The 18,599-nt window shown below is 34.5% G+C and overlaps 1 protein-coding gene across 2 annotated transcripts in view; it reads left to right on the top strand.

The window, feature by feature from the left end:
• The window catches only part of STXBP4 (syntaxin binding protein 4), a 172,280-nt gene that overhangs the window by 89,292 nt on the left and 64,389 nt on the right, over positions 1-18,599 (top strand). For both annotated transcript variants that reach the window (XM_082603574.1, XM_082603575.1), the window contains 4 exons: positions 3,790-3,966; positions 10,197-10,313; positions 10,803-10,852; positions 12,399-12,532. In XM_082603574.1, the coding sequence (XP_082459700.1) occupies positions 3,790-3,966; positions 10,197-10,313; positions 10,803-10,852; positions 12,399-12,532 (478 nt within the window). The remainder of the gene's footprint in view (positions 1-3,789; positions 3,967-10,196; positions 10,314-10,802; positions 10,853-12,398; positions 12,533-18,599) is intronic.

Raw genomic sequence — 18,599 nt, 5'->3', positions numbered from 1 at the left:
ACGGCACACTGCTGCTGCTATCTTCTCTTTACTGCTTCCTCTAAGAGTCGTCATTTCAATGCACTAATCTTTTAAACAGCCGTTTGGTGGGAATTGGGCTAGAACTTTGCTAAGGGGTCACATTTACCAACCTGACAATTATACATTTACAAAAGAAATAGCATGAATTTATTCAACATCAAAACCTCTGCATCTTTTACCACCCAACTGCCTTTCACACCATATTGCCATCAGTGCACTATAATGGCTATATAAATTTCATCCAGATTCTTCTTTTAATTAACTAGTATTCTTTGAACAAAAATAAAAGTGCTGTTTTTATAGAGGAATAAAAACTGCATGAAGCAAGTGTGAAGAAGACAAATCACCAAATAAGTTATTCTTTATTGCAGCTATGGAGAATTCTGTCCCTCCCTTTCTCTTCAGTAGCAATATTTTTTTCCTAGCCTGAGTGAATGGAAAATGGGCAACAGTGTAGCAGCCTCGAATGTGTTTGAGTTTATTGTAATGACCACATCCTAAGAGCTCATGCAGGGCTGGGCACTGATGATATTGTCATCTACAAGTGATTTGGTTTTTTAACATTTTCTGTAGTTGGTAGCCAAGAGCACGAACTTCGTAACTATACTGCCTGGGTTCAAATCCCAGCTCAGCCACTTATTAAGTTTGCGATTCTGAGCAAGCTCCTTAACGTTTCAGTTTCCTATCTATTAAATGAGGATAATAATAGACATACCTCTCACAGCATTAGGTGGATTATCTGAGTTGATCCATGTAAAACATCTAGAGCTCTGTCAACACATACTAAGCCATTACGTTCTGTATGCACAGTCTAATGTGAAGTTGATCCTGCTCTGACACTGGTGACCCTTGATCACCTGGGCTGAACTGACTGATGTGGTAGTTAGGTAAATGTCCTTTTATTTCCTTAGATATTTCTTTCTAAAAGTACCTTTTATTGCAAGACAATTACCTTTAAAAATAAGGAAACAAAGTTATTTGAGTCAAGGGTACAATAGGCAGTTGGTTGGCCATGTCTCCATCCTGCAGCTGCTGCCAGATCTAGCTTTCTAAACCACTGTGTTCTCATATCAATTTCTGCTCAGAAGGTTTCAAGCCTTCCCCAGATCCAAGCACCTTTGCCTATCACGCCATTTCTACCAGAGCCCAGCCCTTTCCCTCCCTCTCCCCAGTCTTTTTTCTCCATTGTGCCCCTAGATGAAGCATCTACTCCAGTCAAAGTTGATCTATTTCAAAGTCAGTCGTTTCTCAAATGCACCACATTCAGATTCCTTCTTTTCCCTCTTCCTTTGTTCACACTGCTCGTTTGTCTAACATGTCCTACTCTCTTCCTCCACTTATAAGTCATATCTTCTGTTCTAAGCTGAGCCAAAAGAGGGAAAGTGTCTTTTACCCCCTTTGTAGTTTTTATCACATAACATGATTGTCTGAATGCAGTAAGTGCTAAGTAAAAGTTGTTAATGATGAAGAACCCTCCTGTTAGCTCTATTTTCAAACTACATTTATTTCTTTTATTTTTATAAATTTATTTATTTATTTATTTATGTGGTTTTGGCTGCATTGGGTCTTCATTGCTGTGCGTGGGTTTTCTTTAGTTGAGGTGAGCGGGGGCTACTCTTCGTTGTGGTGCGTGGGCTTCTCATTGCGGTGGCTTCTCTTGTTGCAGAGCACAGGCTCTAGGCACGTGGGCTTCAGTAGTTGTGGCACGTGGGCTCAGTAGTTGTGGCCTGCGGGCTCTAGAGCGCAGGCTTGTAGTTGTGGTGCATGGGCTTAGCTGTTCCACGGCATGTGGGATTTTCCCGGACCAGGGCTCGAACCCACGTTCCCTGCATTGGCAGGAGGATTCTTAACTGCTGTGCCACCAGGGAAGCCCTCCGACTACATTTAGAATCTCACCACTTCACACTATCTCCACCACTGTCACCCTGTCCAAGCTAAAGTAACTGTAGCTTGCCTATCCCATTCCTCTTCTCCCTATTCCACCCTTGCCTACTCCTGTAATGAGCTGTCTGCTCTCAACACAGCAGTGAAAGTAACCCACATAAAATTTAAGTCAGATCATACCACTTCTCTGCTCAGAACTCTCCAGTCACTTCCCCTCTCACCCTGAGTAAAACTAAAGTCCTCTCAGTGGCCTCCAAAGCCTCTTGAGATCTGCAACTCCACGCCAACACCATCCCTGCCCAAACTCCTGTGACCACTTTGCCCTCATTTCCTACTATTTCCTTCTTCCTGTCCCCTACTACTGTCTACTTCTGTCACACTGGCTTCCTTGCTGTTCTCTGAAGATGCAAGGCACAATCCTGTCTCAGGACCTTTGCACAAATTGTCCTCTCTGCCCAGAAAGTTCCCACTTGGGAAACTTTCATGGCTCCATCCTTCCTGAAGTTCTCTAATTAAATGTCTTCTCAATGAGATCTTCATTGATTATCCCCAATTTGCTGTCTATCTTCCCAAACTTTCAATAGATTGTAAATTCTGGGGGACAAAAGGAGGACTTTTTGTCTATTTTGTTAGGTACTCTGTTCTCAGTACCTGAAACAGAAACTGGCACATAATAAGTACTTAATGGTTATTGAATGTATGAATGAAAAATTGACCCTTAAAAATATGTCCTAGAGTAAAAATACTTCTAATCCTCCCTTAGGCTCAAACAAAAGCAAGTGTCCTATAATAGCTCCCAGAAAATTAAAATAGCCACAGTTGAATATTAGCCATGGCAATTGTAGCAGAAAGTTCCATTGCAGAGAAAAGAGATTTCTGCATCAAGTAAAGAAAAAGAAGTGGTTTACATTACAACAAGTGCCGTATTAAATTATATTGGTGTACTGGGGGACTATTATTGACCCAACACCACTCATTTTTGAGAGAGCAAGTGGTTTTGCCCACACCGTCCTCTTCCTAAGGTGGAGAATGTAGCTATTATATAGTTTTGTTTTGCTTTTGTTTTTGTTTGTCATCTAGCGGTGGAATAAAATGGTGAAAAGAACATTAATGTTGGAGTCAGGTAAACCTGGGTGTAAATTCTGGCACTAGTATGTGTCCTTGGGTAGAATATGTAACCTCCTGAGCCTCTGTTTGGTTATGTATAAAATGGTTTTTAATAATGCCTTTCCCTCAGTGTTCTAAATGTTAAACGGGAGAAGATGCATGAATTACCTGAGACGTAACATGTGGTTAATAAATGTATTGTGAACATTGCATCCCATAGAAATAGCTGTATATTTTGCTACTGAATTCTACCTTTTGGCTTAAATCAAAATGGAGAAGTAGCAGTTAGACTGATGTCTAGGAATAAGCTTTGGCTCCTGGGGCTTGGACCACGGAGAAGCCCTCAACACTATAAATCTCTCAGCAGTATCTGATGAAGCTGCAAGAGCCTTCCTAGAACATGAGCCTACCACCTGCTTGACTTTTGTAGAAGCCTACTCTTTTTATCTTTTGAGCTAATTCTTAGTCTTCTATTTTCCACTTTCAATTCTCTTTTGCTTCTCTTATTTTCAAAATTCTATGCTAAATGTGTGAAGTTGGAGATTCCATACTGAAAGTTTTCTAAGAAATCAAGAAAGGAAAAGTAAGGTCAGGCAGCTACTCTGTACAGTAAAATAATGTGAATATTAATTTTCAAACTGAGATGTGAGAAACATATGTATATTGGTTCACTTTTAGAATTAGAACTTCCAGGAAGGAGGAAAATATTTTGTTTAAACCACTGAATTGTTTTTACATGGTTTTTTTTTCAATGACATTATTTTTTGATATCTTTAGGAAGCCAAAGCTGTGGTCGAAGAAACAAGAGCCCTGCGAAGTCGGCTTCATCTTGCCGAAGCTGCACAGAGACAGGCACATGGAATGGAAATGGATTATGAAGAAGTGATCCGTCTGTTAGAGGCCGAGATTACAGAGCTGAAAGCTCAGCTTGCTGATTATTCTGACCAAAATAAAGTAAGCAAAACAGTTCTCTCTTCTAGTTACCATGGTTTCCTTGCCGTTGTCATGTATCCTGTTTTCATTTTCTTTTCATCTGCACTTCTAAACTAGGTCAGTGTTTGTCTTCTATAATTCAGTGATAGGATGATGTGTCATGATGGGGGTAATGTGAAGTTTATGAGCCTCCGTTTATCCAGATAGCTTTGGGATGGAAAAGTATGTGCCCAAATTTATTCGGGTCATTGGTCAACATTGTACAGCTCAGGCACTAAGTCCTGGAACTATTTAGCATTTAATTGCTTACATTGGTTTCCTCCTTTTTCCTAAACTTGCTAATTTGTCCTGTGGGGATGGGAGGAGGAGAGTCTAGGGATGGAGTTTGCTCTTTGATTAGAGCACTCAAGGAAGTGTGAAGGTTAAAGAATTTTTTGCCCAAGGCCCAAGATAATTAATAGAAAGAAACTTGAGTTTGAATTTAGCAGACTCCAATTTCAATAGTGAAATACTGAATGCTTTTCAGAAGGCAATGTGAACTTTTTTTAATGTGAATTTTTTCATTATGAGATTTTTTAAAACATACTGTATTCATTGAATGGTCTTCAAAAACTGTATTAACAGACATTTTTATTTCACTGAAGTGAGGTAGAAAATTAAATAAATTGAAATAGATATTTTATAACTTCATAGAGTTCATTTATAACCATGGTGTTTATATCTCTCTAATACAGTCATCTTTCAAGAGAACATAAAACAAATTTGAAAAATTTATGTGTATTTATTTAAACATAAAAGAGTTAAATACCTTAAATATACCAAGTAGAAATGAAACCAGTTTTAGAAAAGCAAAATACAGAAGAAAATCTGAAATTTTCTTTGGTTAGCTCTGAAGAATCACTAATATATTTCTCACATCTGTCCATTTAAACCAGTTCCAAAAGAAGGTTGACATTCCTGTCACCCTTTGATAATACCACAAGACCAAGGGGAAAACATTACTTGAGACAGCAGAAATACTTAGGAATATTACATGTATTTATTATTCTTGACCCAGTGTTTACATTCTGAAATCAGAGATCTGTGCTTATTTCATGTGAGTAACTTTAACATGATTCTGAAAATATTTTGGGAATTTTCAAAATACTAAAAGTACTTTTTTAAAATAATAACTTGATTTACTTTTGGAGGGATAATCAAGTCTTTAAAAATACTTTTTAAATAATATAACATTCAAGGAGTTCACATGAATTTATTCATTTTTTTAAAGCATAAGTTATTTGCTATTCTTTCTTCCAGCTCCTAGCTGAGAAACGTTTTTGTCCTAAGTCGTGTAGTAATATAATTAATTCAGTTCTTCTCTTTTTTAGCATAATGGTGTCTCATGCCATTCCTCTTAACAAAATCCTAAACTAAACCATTAACCTGTCTCTGAAGATAATCTGTTTTTTTTTCCAAAGAGGAGATGTTATACATGAGCATCTTAACATTTTCCAAACCCAATACCAGCGGAGAAATAGAAGAAAAATTTTTTTAATTGTTTGAGATTGCTTGAAGAGACACTGACCAAGATATTACAGGATTCAGATTCAAATATTCATTTTTAAGGCAGATTATTTTTGTAACAATATTATTTTTCTTACAAGTTTTCCCTTATATTATCTCTATATTTACTTATTTCCCTTTTTTCACCTTCAGCTTAAGAAATAAAACTTTACCAGTACCTTCGAAGACCCACAATATCCCTTTCCAATTGCATCCCCCTCCCTCACCCTCATAGGTAAACAAACCACTTTCCTGGATTTAGTGTTAAACATTTTCTTGATAATTTTACTACCTATGTATATATCCCTTAACAATATGTTGTTTAATTTTGCCTGTTTGTCAACTTTATGTAAATAGAAATATACTACTTTTATTGTTCCAACTTGTTTTTTCACTCAAAATTTTGTTTTTGTGATTCATCTATTTGAAGTTTATAGCTAGTTCATGTCTTTTCATTGCTTTTTTGTACTCCATGGAGTGGATATACTACAGTATATTTGTCCATTCTGTATTTGATGGACAGTCCAATTGTTTCAGTTTTCTTCTTTTATGAACAACGTTGCTGAAAACAGTTTTGTACATATATCCTGCTCCACATGTGTAACAGTTCTCTTGGGTTCATATCTTGGAGTGGAATTGCTAGGTTGAATGATGGTTGTATGATCAACTTTACTAATTACAATTAGGCAATTCCTAATTGTGTTTGAAAGTGTTTGAACCAATTTTACTCCCAACAGTAATGAATGAGAATTACCGTTTACCCCAAATCCTTGCTGATGTTTGCTTTCTTTTACTTTTAATTTTTATCAAACCGTTAGGTGTGATAAATGTGTCTCATTGTGGTTTAATTTGAATTTCTCTAATGATTTTGAGCTACTGATGTGCTGGGACCAGCTGGTCCTGGTTTATGAGAGCTGACTGTGTACTTTCTTCTTAACTGCGTGTTCAAGGACATCAGGTTGTTAGCTTGAAATCAGCCATGGTGGGGTTATTTACACCCCCAAGTGCAATAAAACAGGGCTTTGCCCCTTGTTCCAGATAGTCAGTTGAGCTAATATTTATGCATTTAATAGGCATTTGTATTTCTATGTGAAATGCTTCTTCATATCTTTTAACCATTTTTCCATTGGGTTATTTGTCTTTTTTATATTCATATGTAGTGATTGTTTGTATGTTCTGGTTACTAACCTATCTTATATTTTATGTTGTAAAAATCCTCTCTGGAATTTATATCTTACCTTTTCACCCTCTGGTGAAATGAACAGGTGTTATTTTCAAGTAATCAAGCTTTTCAGTCTTCTCTCTCATGTGTCTTTCCAGAAATCCTTCCATTCCCAAAGATATTTTTATATTTGTCTCTAAAAGTTTTAAAACTTTGATCCTTCTGTCATGGTTTATGTCACTGTATAAGGTAGGGATTCATTTCATTCTTTCTTTTTTATTCTAAGTGAATGACCAACTATACCAGCACCGCTCATTCAAAAGTCTCTTTTACTCTAAATCTTGATCCGATCAACTTGTCTAGTTCTTTTTCTTTAAAAGTGTGTTGGCTACATAACCCTTTGATCTTTTATATGTATTTTAGACTCAAGATTACAAATTCCATCAAAAGAAATTAATACGATTGCCATTTTTACTGAAAATGCATTAAATATATAATTTGGGAAAAATTTACAGATTTATGATTGCATCTTGATTCATAAACATCATTGAGGAACAGAAAGGTTAATTGCATGTGTCCAGAAAATCTAGTCTATAGATGACTCCAAAATTCATTGATGGTTGCTTCATGGCTTACTGTATGACCAATATTTACAAATATTCAAAGAGAGCTTGAAAAGAATTCTGCAATCATTTGATATGTTATTTTATATAGTCCACCAGATCAGGACCATTAATTAATTGTGGGGTTCAATTCTTCTATAGTCACATTAATTTCTTTGTCAGGGAATAGGTTAAAATTTCCCTTGTGATTACTTTTTTAAATTTTCTGTATATATTTGAAGTAATGTTTTTAATTGCATACAAGCTTAGAATTATGTTATCATCCTTTTACGAAAATGTTGTGACTCTTCAGTCTTCTTTTCCCCTTAATGCTTATTTTTGATTGATATTAAAATAGTTATACCAGCTTTCTTTTGGTATTTACCTATGTATTTTTTCCATCCTTTTACTTTCAACTTTTCAGTGTCCTTATATTTTAATTGTGTCTATGATAAACAACTGGTAGTTGGATTTTTTTCCCCATTTTACTGATTTTTGACCTTTAATTGGAAAGGCCTTTCCATTTACATTCTTATTCGCAAATGCACTTGGCTTCATTTCTACCCTTTTATTTTGTGCATTTCATTTGTCCCATGTTTTCTAGTTGTTTGTCATTTCTTGCCTCCCTTTTTTTTTTTTTTTTTCATTTTTTGGATTGGGTCAGACTTCTTCTGTGTTCCCCTACTCCCATTTCATTTAGTTTGCTCTGCTAGTTTAGAAGTTAGACACTTGGTTTCTAATTTTTAAAGATTATATTAGAAATGTTAACATTCTATTTTAACTTAAATTATAAAACTAATCACTGGCTTTCCACTTCTTCTAAATATTGTAAGGACTTTAAAACATAAATCCAATCATCCCTTTCTGCTTAATTTCTATTAACTAAGTATTTTAGTTCTTTCTTGACTTTTAACATCATAAATTAGATGCTACTACAGTTTATTTTGTACAGTCAACCTTCATTTAGATAGACCTCCATGTTTATCACTTTCTTTGTTCAACATTCTTCTTTTCATTTGATATCCTTGCTAGAATTACTTTCTTTTTTCCTGAAGTACATCTTTTAGAAATAGTGAGGATCTATTGGTAATAAACTCTATTTTTGTTTGTCTGGAAACTTCTTTTTTGACTCTTGTTCTTAAAATATATTTTTGCTACATTTAGATTGTTAAATTGGCACTGAATTTCTTTCAGTGTTTTTATTCCATGGTTGTGATATCAGATGTCAGTCTGTCGTTTGTTTGCTATCTGTTGTTTCTTTTTAGATGATTTTCTCTTTATCTTTAGTGTTCAGCAGTTTGACTATGATCAGTCATGTGTTCACTTATTTTTATTTATATTGCTTGAGATTCATGGAATGAGGTTCCTGATCTGAGGAACAGTGTCTTTCACCATTTCTGAAAAACCCTAAGTTTTTATCCTGACCTATTCGTCTTTCATTATTTCTAGTCTGTCTTATGTAATTCAGATTGGATGTATGCTAGATCTTCTTCCGGTTATTTTTTTCTTTTTTCATATTTTCCATTTTTATTTTTATGCTCTGTTATGAGAAGTTTCTTTACTTCTGTCTTCCAGTTCACCCATTCTCTTTTCATCTGTATCTAATTGGATAGTAAATGCATAAATTGAGTTTCTAATTATTACTGCTTTTTTTTTTAAACATCTTTATTGGAGTATAATTTCTTTACATTGTTGTGTTAGTTGCTGCTGTATAACAAAGTGAATCAGCTATACATATACATATATCCCCATATCCCCTCCCTCCTGCGTCTCCCTCCCACCCTCCCTGTATTTTTACTTTTCAGATCTATTTTTTTGTGTCATCTGGATCTATTTTGATAATTTCTTTATTATGCTTTAAATTCTTAATTTTTAAAACATATTAAACATAAATTTATATTCTGTATCTGATCACTTCAGTAGCTGCTATCTCTATAGGTTTGATCCTATAATTTGTTTCCTTCAGCTGACTTTTCATCCATAGTAGCTTATTTGCTGAGATCATATTCTTTTGATACATTAAATGTAGGCATTCTTTGATGTCTGAGTTTAGCAAATAACCCACTAGAGAATTTTTTTGTTTGCTTTTATCAGCCAGGGACCAATTTAAACTAAATTTTCAGCTTATGAATGTACAGGCCACACAGGTAATATAAATTCTGACCTGGAACCTGCATGAGTTGGGGGACTGTGGTCGGCAATTATTCAGGGGACACTTTTTTAACCATTCACCAGAGGCAAAATCAAAAGGTTTGTTTCTCCCTAATTCACCCATTAAAGTTCTCCTGTTTGCCATTTGTGCCTGATGAAACCCCAAACTATAGGCCTCCAAGGATCAGCAAATACCCTGAGATCAAATTGTGCTATAGTGTACTGTAACTTCAGTGGGTTCACTCAGCATTGCTATTGCTTATCTTCATGAAATTCCTTCACTTTTCCTAGAATTCTTTTACTTCCCCATCAGCTCAGCTTTACATTGGGTCATATTACTTTAAATATGTATGTATATCTTCAGCATGTTGGATTGTGCCACACTAATAGGCATATTAGTCAGCAGCTGGTAACCGTCAGCAGCTGGTAACCATGTTGTCAAGAAATGCCATAAACTAATTAAAATGTATTTTAATATAAGAATATAATATAAACTAATTAAAGTGTATTATATATAACATTATATATAATAAATGTATTATTATATAACTTTTATTAAAATAAAGGTTATTTGTAGCTTATCTTAAAAAGTTTGCAGCATTCCTGTGCAGCTTAACTTTTAAAAATATGCAATTAGTTAAGTACCCCCCAAAACCAGCAGATATGTACAATAAGAGAGAAAATAAATGATATAGTAATGTTGGATATTAGTTAATACAAAATGAAAATAGGAGCCACTGGTATAAAATTGAAGAAATGTATAATATGTTCCTTTTGATATCTCTGTCCAGGAAAGTGTTCAGGAGCTAAGAAAGCGAATCACAGTACTTGACTGCCAATTACGAAAATCAGAAATGGCTCGAAAAACTTTTGAGGCATCCACTGAAAAGCTTCTTCATTTTGTAGAGGTAAATTTTCCTGTTACATCACTTTATGTCCATTTTTAAGAAATGTATAGACAACTGACATACAGGTAAATGTCATGGTGTTTGACGGCTAGTGAAACATTCTCTGGGATCAAAACAGCCATGGTGACTTACAGTCAGATTTTAAATTGCTTAGATAATGAAAAGACCAGCTAACGTACAGATTAAGAGAAATAATTGAGACAGGGTAGTATGATCCCAAATATATACTATGTTTTAATGAACACTTTCTTAACTTTTGATACTATGTAAACATTAGTTGATAACTACCCTATAAAGAAATGTTTCTCTGTGTATTATAATTCTGAGTAGAATTGTATGTTAATGTAATTGATTTTTTTCCCTATATAACAGAAACACCTTTTTAATCATATGGGTGGAGGGGGTTATAAATATTATTTAAGCAAGAGAAAATATTTTAAAAAACTATCTAAGTTACATTATCACCTTCGCTCTCTTGTTTGTCTCTAGGCTATTCAAGAAGTGTTTTGTGATAATTCTCTTCCTTTGTCAAATTTAAGGTAAGAAAATTTAAGTGCTTTCTGCAGAGTATGGCCACTGATTACATTCTTCATCTGGTACTTGTGCTAAAATACTGAAATCTCTTAAAGTCTTAATATAGTCAAAGCAATTTTTTTCCTTTTATAAAGACTGCCACTATCAATGTAGTTCTACTTCTGGCAACGTATGCTTGCAGAAACATAGGAAAACTCCACCCTTTTCTGTGAAAGCAACAGTTCAATAAATGAAGATGATTCATTATATTTTAAGTTTCCACACAGCATTTTTGAATTTAGAAAAATATGGTAGTACATATGGTAGTACACCTTTAAACTCATTTTAATGTAATACGTTATTTCTTCAGGTGGAATCTGATGTTTTTCTTGTTATCTATGCTGCTTATGATGTAAAATAATTATGTGAATACCATGATGATTATTTTCAGTATGATGTTAAAATACTCAGCAGTCGGATTCCACTTGTATGGGTTAGACATATCCCCAACTCCCACCACCCAAGGTTTCATTGTGACCTTGAATAATAATTCAAAAGCTTTGGTATTAAAAATGACTATTTAAAAGCCAGAGCCTTCCCTTGCAGGTTCACAGAACAAAAGTAACTTTAAAAAGCAACATTAATATATGTAACTGAATCACTTTGCTGTACACCTGAAAGTAGCACAACATTGTAAATCAACTATACATCATTTTTTTTTTTAAAAAGCAACATTAAGCAACTTTTTGCTACATCTTGGAAAGTTAAACACTAGTAAAATTTGGTTCAGTCCTTTTAATACACTATATCATCTGTAGTGGATGTTGGCCTTGGTATTCTACACAGAATAAAGGCTCTGTATTTGAATTTGAGAATTGATGCTTTAGTTTCTCCTTGTGAATTAATACTATCATGCTTAGGAAGATGGATTATAATAAGTAATGATGGCTTTGTCATCCGTTTAATATTGTCTCTTTTCAATTAAAAGTTTCAGCATAATGGTAAAAGTAAAACCTTGCATTTTAATTGTATCAGAATGCATTCATTTCAGGTGACATTCGCATTTTTTAAAAGTGGTATAAATGCTCTAGGCTTTTTTAGATTTAGGGATAGCAAAGGGAATAGTTTAAGAGAGAATTTCAGGAGCAAATATACATATTGAAATTATATTTAATATTACTAGAAGTAGTAGTGAATGTCTCGTTAATAAACTTATGTTTAAGTGCTTAAGTGTTTACAAAACTAAATAAAAGGCCACATCATGTTAGCATAACACAAGCACTCACAAAATAAGCCAAACAAATGATTGAGGAGGGAGCTATCCTTCTATCCTTTCCTCCTTATGTATAAGGTAAACCTAATTTTTTAAATATGCCTATTTATTATATAATAAAGAATTGAAAACAGAAATATTATTTTGTGGGAATTATTTCGATTATGGCTATAAGAATACAATGTTCCCAGAAATGAAAAATTTTTGTACAATTTCATAACTAATAAGAATTCAGACCTAGCAAAGATAGATATTATTCATTGTGTAATAAGTTTAGCTTTATTTTATTGCTCCCATAGTGAAAGAAGAGCTATGTTAGCTTCCCAGACATCCCTCATGCCACTGGGAAGGAGTGGACGTAACACCCCAGCAACGCTGGCACTTGAATCGAAGGAACTTGTTAAATCTGTCCGTGCCATACTTGATATGGATTGTAAGTTTTCTGCGTTTTTTCATGCTTTTAAAAATAACTTATTTAGCAAAACAAAAGAAGAAAACTTCAAGTTTGATAGTTTAATCTTGTTAAATGCATTGGTTTGCCTACAGTAAAATTGGTAGCTTATCGGTAAAAATCTTAATGCAACCAATTGTAGGGGGAGAATACTTGCTTTATTGAAAGTGCTCAAAATGGCTTCCAACAGAAGATAGCTGATTAAGACTTTTTTTTTATCTCTACTTCCATCTAAAGTCTCTCTCTCTCTCTCTCTCTCTCTCTCTCTCTCTCTCTCTATATATATATATATATAGAGAGAGAGAGAGAGAGAGAGAGAGAAAGAAATAAAAGTCTGTGTTAATATATTAAAAAATCACAAAAAAATTATAAAAGAAAAAAAATCTATGTTAATCAAGTACCAAACTAATAAGTTTTGAGTAAAGTCCTGGGTAGTAGATGACTTGACTAGGTAATAGGGCAATGTTCAAGACCCTTCCTTCAAGGTAACCTTTGACTTTAAAACAATGCTAGAGAGGATTGGAATCCATGCCTCTAATAGTATCTGCTCAATTTCTGCAATGAGTATTTTTTTGTAATTTTGTATGACCTATTACATTTTTTTAAATCAAATTATATTTTAGAAACCCTATAAAAACTCTTTTTGTAAAGAAATTCTGTATTTTTTAGGAGGGATGAAAATAGCCACTACTAATGTATTATGTGTAAGATCAGAATTTTATATATCAGACATTTTTAAGCTAGGGTGGGAACAGTGGAGGGAAACACCTGCACAGACATAGCCCAGTGGACATTGCAATCATTAATTTTAATTACCTTGCTAACATTAACCTTTATATTTGTCAAACATGATTATTCAAAGAAAATTTTTGAAGTTCAGCAGAACTTCTTTGGAAGAAAAGTGGAAAATTACATCTTCACTTTTTATCTGTTATAAGATTATACCCACTCCACTGCTTAAGACTAGAAAATTGTTTCTATGTTGTCTTCCTATTTAGAAATACAATTGCTGATGTTTGCATATTTCCCAGCACTTTTGTAATTATATGTGACATGTCTTTTTCAGTGTGATAATTCAGATAAGCTCAGCTCATTTTTCTTTCTCTTTAAGCAGTAGCCTTTTCTATCTGTAATGAAAAGGAGAAAATTGCTATCATGTGTTAGATAATTCAACCACAACCTCCACCTCATTTCCTTTGCCATGGCTATCCGATTATTTCAAGTTTCAATTTGAAATTTTCATTTGGGTAATTGCCTCCACTTTCTTGTTAATTTAAGTATACTCCAGGATGTTATACTATGGAATATCCTCAGAAATGAAATTAAGATTTCTTAGGTCTTATAGGTTAAAACCAGTCACTAAGGAATATCTAGAGGACAATTCCGAACCATTTTTGGATCATGGACTCCATTGAAATCTGGTGAAAGTCCTCTTCCCAGAAATATGCAATTAAGCACATTTTTTCATGCATTTTCAGAGTGTTTATGAACTTAAGAACCCCTGATGTAAAATTACAGGGAACACGAATGCTTTCTACAGCATTGCAAACATGGCCATCCATCTCTCACAAGAATACCTCTAGCAGTGGAGAAGTATATGAATCACATAGGCAGCCAAGAGTCAAGCAGCACTTTGAATCCACGTAAACAATGTGCCTCAGAATCTCTGATGTTCCCTAGAGGTCCCCCAGAGAACACCTCAATTGGTCATCCAACTTCATTAGGCAAATTACTTAACCTCTGGGCCTGTTTCCTCATATAAAAGGTAGAGATTATAATATCTGACGTGGCAGGGTTGGAGGATTAAATGAGATACATGTAAAGTACCTGAAAGTATAAGATGTTCTATAAATGGCTGTTACTGTTGCTTCTACCACATTACTATCTATAGTAATTAATTTAAAGAATACTTTTTCTCTATGGTAAGTATTATATAATTATTTTCTAAAGCTTTGTTTAACTTCGATACATTTGAAAATGTGATAGATGAGACCCTTTCTTAATATATAACATTTAATGCTATTATTGATTTTGAGTTAGAACGTAATCATCACAGGAAACTCTGGTTAAATGTCTGAATCAGCAGCTTATCTTTCCGTTGTTTATTGCTAACTATAAGGTAACTTAGATCTGCTCGGTTACATTACCTTCAGTGAAACAGTATGTAGACATAATAGGCATTTTCTATCAGTACTGGAACCTCTGGAGGCCCTTATGTTGATCTCCTTGGTCAGTATTGTAATGCTTTAGTGTAATCTTTATTTGAAATAACTACATGTTTTAAAGTGTAATCTTCATTTGATTGACCTCTAGATTAACAAAATTCTGTAATGAAAGCAGGAAGAGGCAGTTCTGTTTTTAAAAAATGCATATTAAAACAGTATCTGAAAAAAAATAAAATAAACAATATCTGGCTGGATATCCTAATAGGGTTTTTTTTATAAAAAGAGAACTTATTGACTCCCTGGTAAGTTGGCAGAGTAAACACAGACTTCTACCTTCCTTCCCATGGAAATGATCAATGGAATATAAAAATAGGGGGGAAGTCTTCAAAAGCACTAGCAGTTATAGGCAAATCCCCAAAACTTTTCAACATAGGGCAGGTAGGGCCACATAGAAGAGAAACATGAAAGTCCTCTGCTAAACAACAATAGCAATTATGGGAATAACTGGAGGGAACCCTGGCAGGAGGGCACCCCTTAATGCATTCTAGTTGGAAGGGGTAATGAATAAAGTCAAAGACAGGCTAGGGGGTAGATGGACTCTTTTTACTCTATTATTTTGGCGAGTCAGTGTCATTTGTTGAAATCCTCGGGGTCCTCGCAGTTTCTGTGTCAAGCAGAAGGCCATCTGGGGCTTGGTCCTTTAGGCAGCCTAGACACACTTTAGATGTGACACACACTGGGGCATACAAGAAATGTATGTAAAGAAATAAATGCAAAGGGAACCTGGCACAGCAGCTTCTGTACCACAGTCCACATTGCTCTGCACAGCCGCCTCTGGTCCTGGCTCACGACTCACTCCCCTCATACTGCTGCATTGTCCTTATACTTGCAATGCAATGCACATGGGACAGCCTCCAGCCTGAGCTTTAGAGCATACCTTCATCAGCAACTTGGTTGAGTGTCAGGGCAGCCAGGGATCCACATATTCTTGCAAAGGTCAAAAACCAATTCTGAGTCGAGAGCTCTCTACATTCAAGGCTTGTATAAAGAGAAACATGTAACACACACACACAGTTCATTCAAGCTCTTATAAACAAATAGATATATATGTATACATAGAAATATATGATTATGAACAAGTCCACTTTCAAGAAAATAGGAGATAGCTGTCAAGATTCAGAATAGACTTCAGGATCAAGATGGCAGGGTGATCTCATGCCATTCTGTTCCTACACTTAGAAATGACGTTTAAAATTGTGTGTGTGTTCAAAAGATAAAAACCGAGAAAGGAACGCCTCCCTGCACCAAAAACAGAGGGTAAAACTATAATAATAACTGGGGTCTTCAGCTTCTGAGATACACAGGATTGACGTGAGCAGCTGGAGCAATGGTTCAAACACCCGCGAGGGCCCAAATGATGCCAGAGTGAAGGAAGCAAGGAACAGGAACCTTCCAGAATAAAATACACTTTCTTTTCTCAACTTACTCACATATAAGGCATTAAACAAACAAATAAAAAAATCCCTTCAGTTTAGGAGCCATCTGGGCCTGCCGCCAATTATATTTGAAAGTAAGTGTTCTCATCCACTATAGGTGGGAATATAACTTGACACAACATTCGTGGGTATCAGTTTTGCAGTAAATATCAAGAGCTTTTAAAATGTCTATTTGAAAAGTTTTTTTGAAAGTTAAAAGAAACTTTTAATGGTCAAATATTTTAACCTGATAATCCTACCTGTTAGTATTTTTGCAAAGAAAATAATCAGTGATGTGCTTAAAAATGTATATACAAGTATTTTCATTGTGACATTTCTTATAAAAGCAGAAGTATGGATGTTCAACTGTTACATATTGGTTGAATAATTATATAGCTTTTACTCAACCCATTGAAAATAAGGATGAACTTTTCCCCTACCAAGCAACAACCATCCAATTACACATATTTGTCTACATAAGACTCCTGTCTCAATTTAGATATTCCTGTCTGAAATTAGCAATATTTTAACTTTTAAAATTAGAATGTCAGTAATAGCTGCTTTTTGTCTTTACATTCTGATGCTAATTAGAAGTTATTTAGGCAGATGGGAAAAGGCTCTTTGAGAAAAAGGGGAAATGCAGTACTGCAATATTTAAAGGCCTTCACAATTTTTCTTTTGGATCCAAAGCTCACACTTGATATAGCATATTCTCATTGTACTTATTCAAGGTCTCAGATGCTCATCTTTGCTTTCCTTATTTCCTTCAAAGCATATTTTTATTAACCAACATGGATTTATCAAAGGAAAAGCTTTGTATATACATATATATATATATATATATACATATATATATATATATATATATATATATATAATGTGTATACGTGTGTATAGCAATGTGTGTGTGTATATATATATATACATATATATATATGTGTATATATATATATATATATATATATATATATATATATATCTTTGAAAGTCAGCTATACTATTTAGAATGGGCATTATGGTATTTACTTCCCATAAAGTAATCATATTATTTATATATCTTTCTTCTCCTAGAGTTGAGGAAAATGTTTCACGCATAGGGAATAGGTTATGTGATCTGATACCATTTGAGGGACAGTTTCACCTGTTTTTTAAGACAGACCTATTCTCTAGTGACTTGGTTATTCAGAGCCAGATAATAACTACTGTAAATATTTGTGGTGTCTTACCATTCAAGGAAAATGGCAAACTCACATATTCTCTTATATTGTTGCAAATTGAAAGTAGGTTACTGCTATAATGTTCCATTAAGAAAATATATCAAATTTAATCTTGGGTGGTTTCTGGAAAATAAACTATACTTGAGTTATTCAATTTTGTTTTAAGTGGGCAAATTATTATTAGCCTCAAGAAAAATAAGTAATTTCTTTCCTGGTACAATTTTATTTCCAAAAAACAAAGTGAGGGAAAAATATATCACTTAAGAAAAAGTAATCATTTAGATTCACTTAGATTCATTACTTCATTCTTTCATGAATTATTTATTGAGTATCTACAATGCGCCGGACCCTGACGTAGACCCTTTGATAGCAGCATAAACAAAATCCTTGCTATCAAGCTGCTTAAGTAAATTGTAAGGGCAGAGATGGACAAACAAGTTAGCAAATAAGTACATGACAATTCCAGACAGTGATGACTGTTAGGCATATAATAAGCCAGATGATGTGTAAGGGAATGTGAGTAAGTGGGGATGCTACTCCTCCTTTTTTGAAGAGGTGACATTTGAACCAAGATCCAGCCAGGAAGAAGCCTATATGGAAAGAGTTTTTTAGGCCAGCTATAAAAGCCTTGAGATAGGAGCAATCTTGACATATTTGAGGGACAGAAAAAAAGCCTGGGTATCTGATACATATGAGCAAGCAGCAGAGTAGCAGGAGGTAAGGGTGGAGATTTAGAAAGGAGCCAGATCATATAGGGCTTTGAACACCATAGGAAGGAGTTTGGATTGTATTTTGAGTATTATAGAAGCCATTAATGGTTTTAAGCAGAAGGAATAACGTGATCGATCTGGTCTACATTTTAAAAGATCATTCAGGCAGCTTTTTGAAACTGGACTGTAGGAGTAGCGAAGAGTGAAGAAAGCAGGAAGACTAGTTGGCTATTACCTGATTTACATAGGAGATGGTTGTAGCGTGGGCTAGGTTTGGAGTAGCAAGGAACAATGTTCATTTTTAAAAAGAGAAGTTGGTCAGCACGTATAATTTTTGGAACACTTGAAATTCAGTATTAATGTTTAAACTTGATATTCATTGCATATCGGGTCAAGGAGTAACCAAAAGTCCACAAGCACAAAGCAATTGCCTGTCATCGTCTTGGGTCTTAGACAACCTCATGTTTCCCTACTGCCCCTTC

This window comes from Mesoplodon mirus (assembly GCF_964341445.2).
Source record: "Mesoplodon mirus genome assembly, chromosome: 18".
Taxonomy (NCBI): Eukaryota; Metazoa; Chordata; class Mammalia; order Artiodactyla; family Ziphiidae; genus Mesoplodon; species Mesoplodon mirus.
Note: the sequence above shows the minus strand (reverse complement) of the source record. Positions and strands in the feature narration are given on the sequence as shown.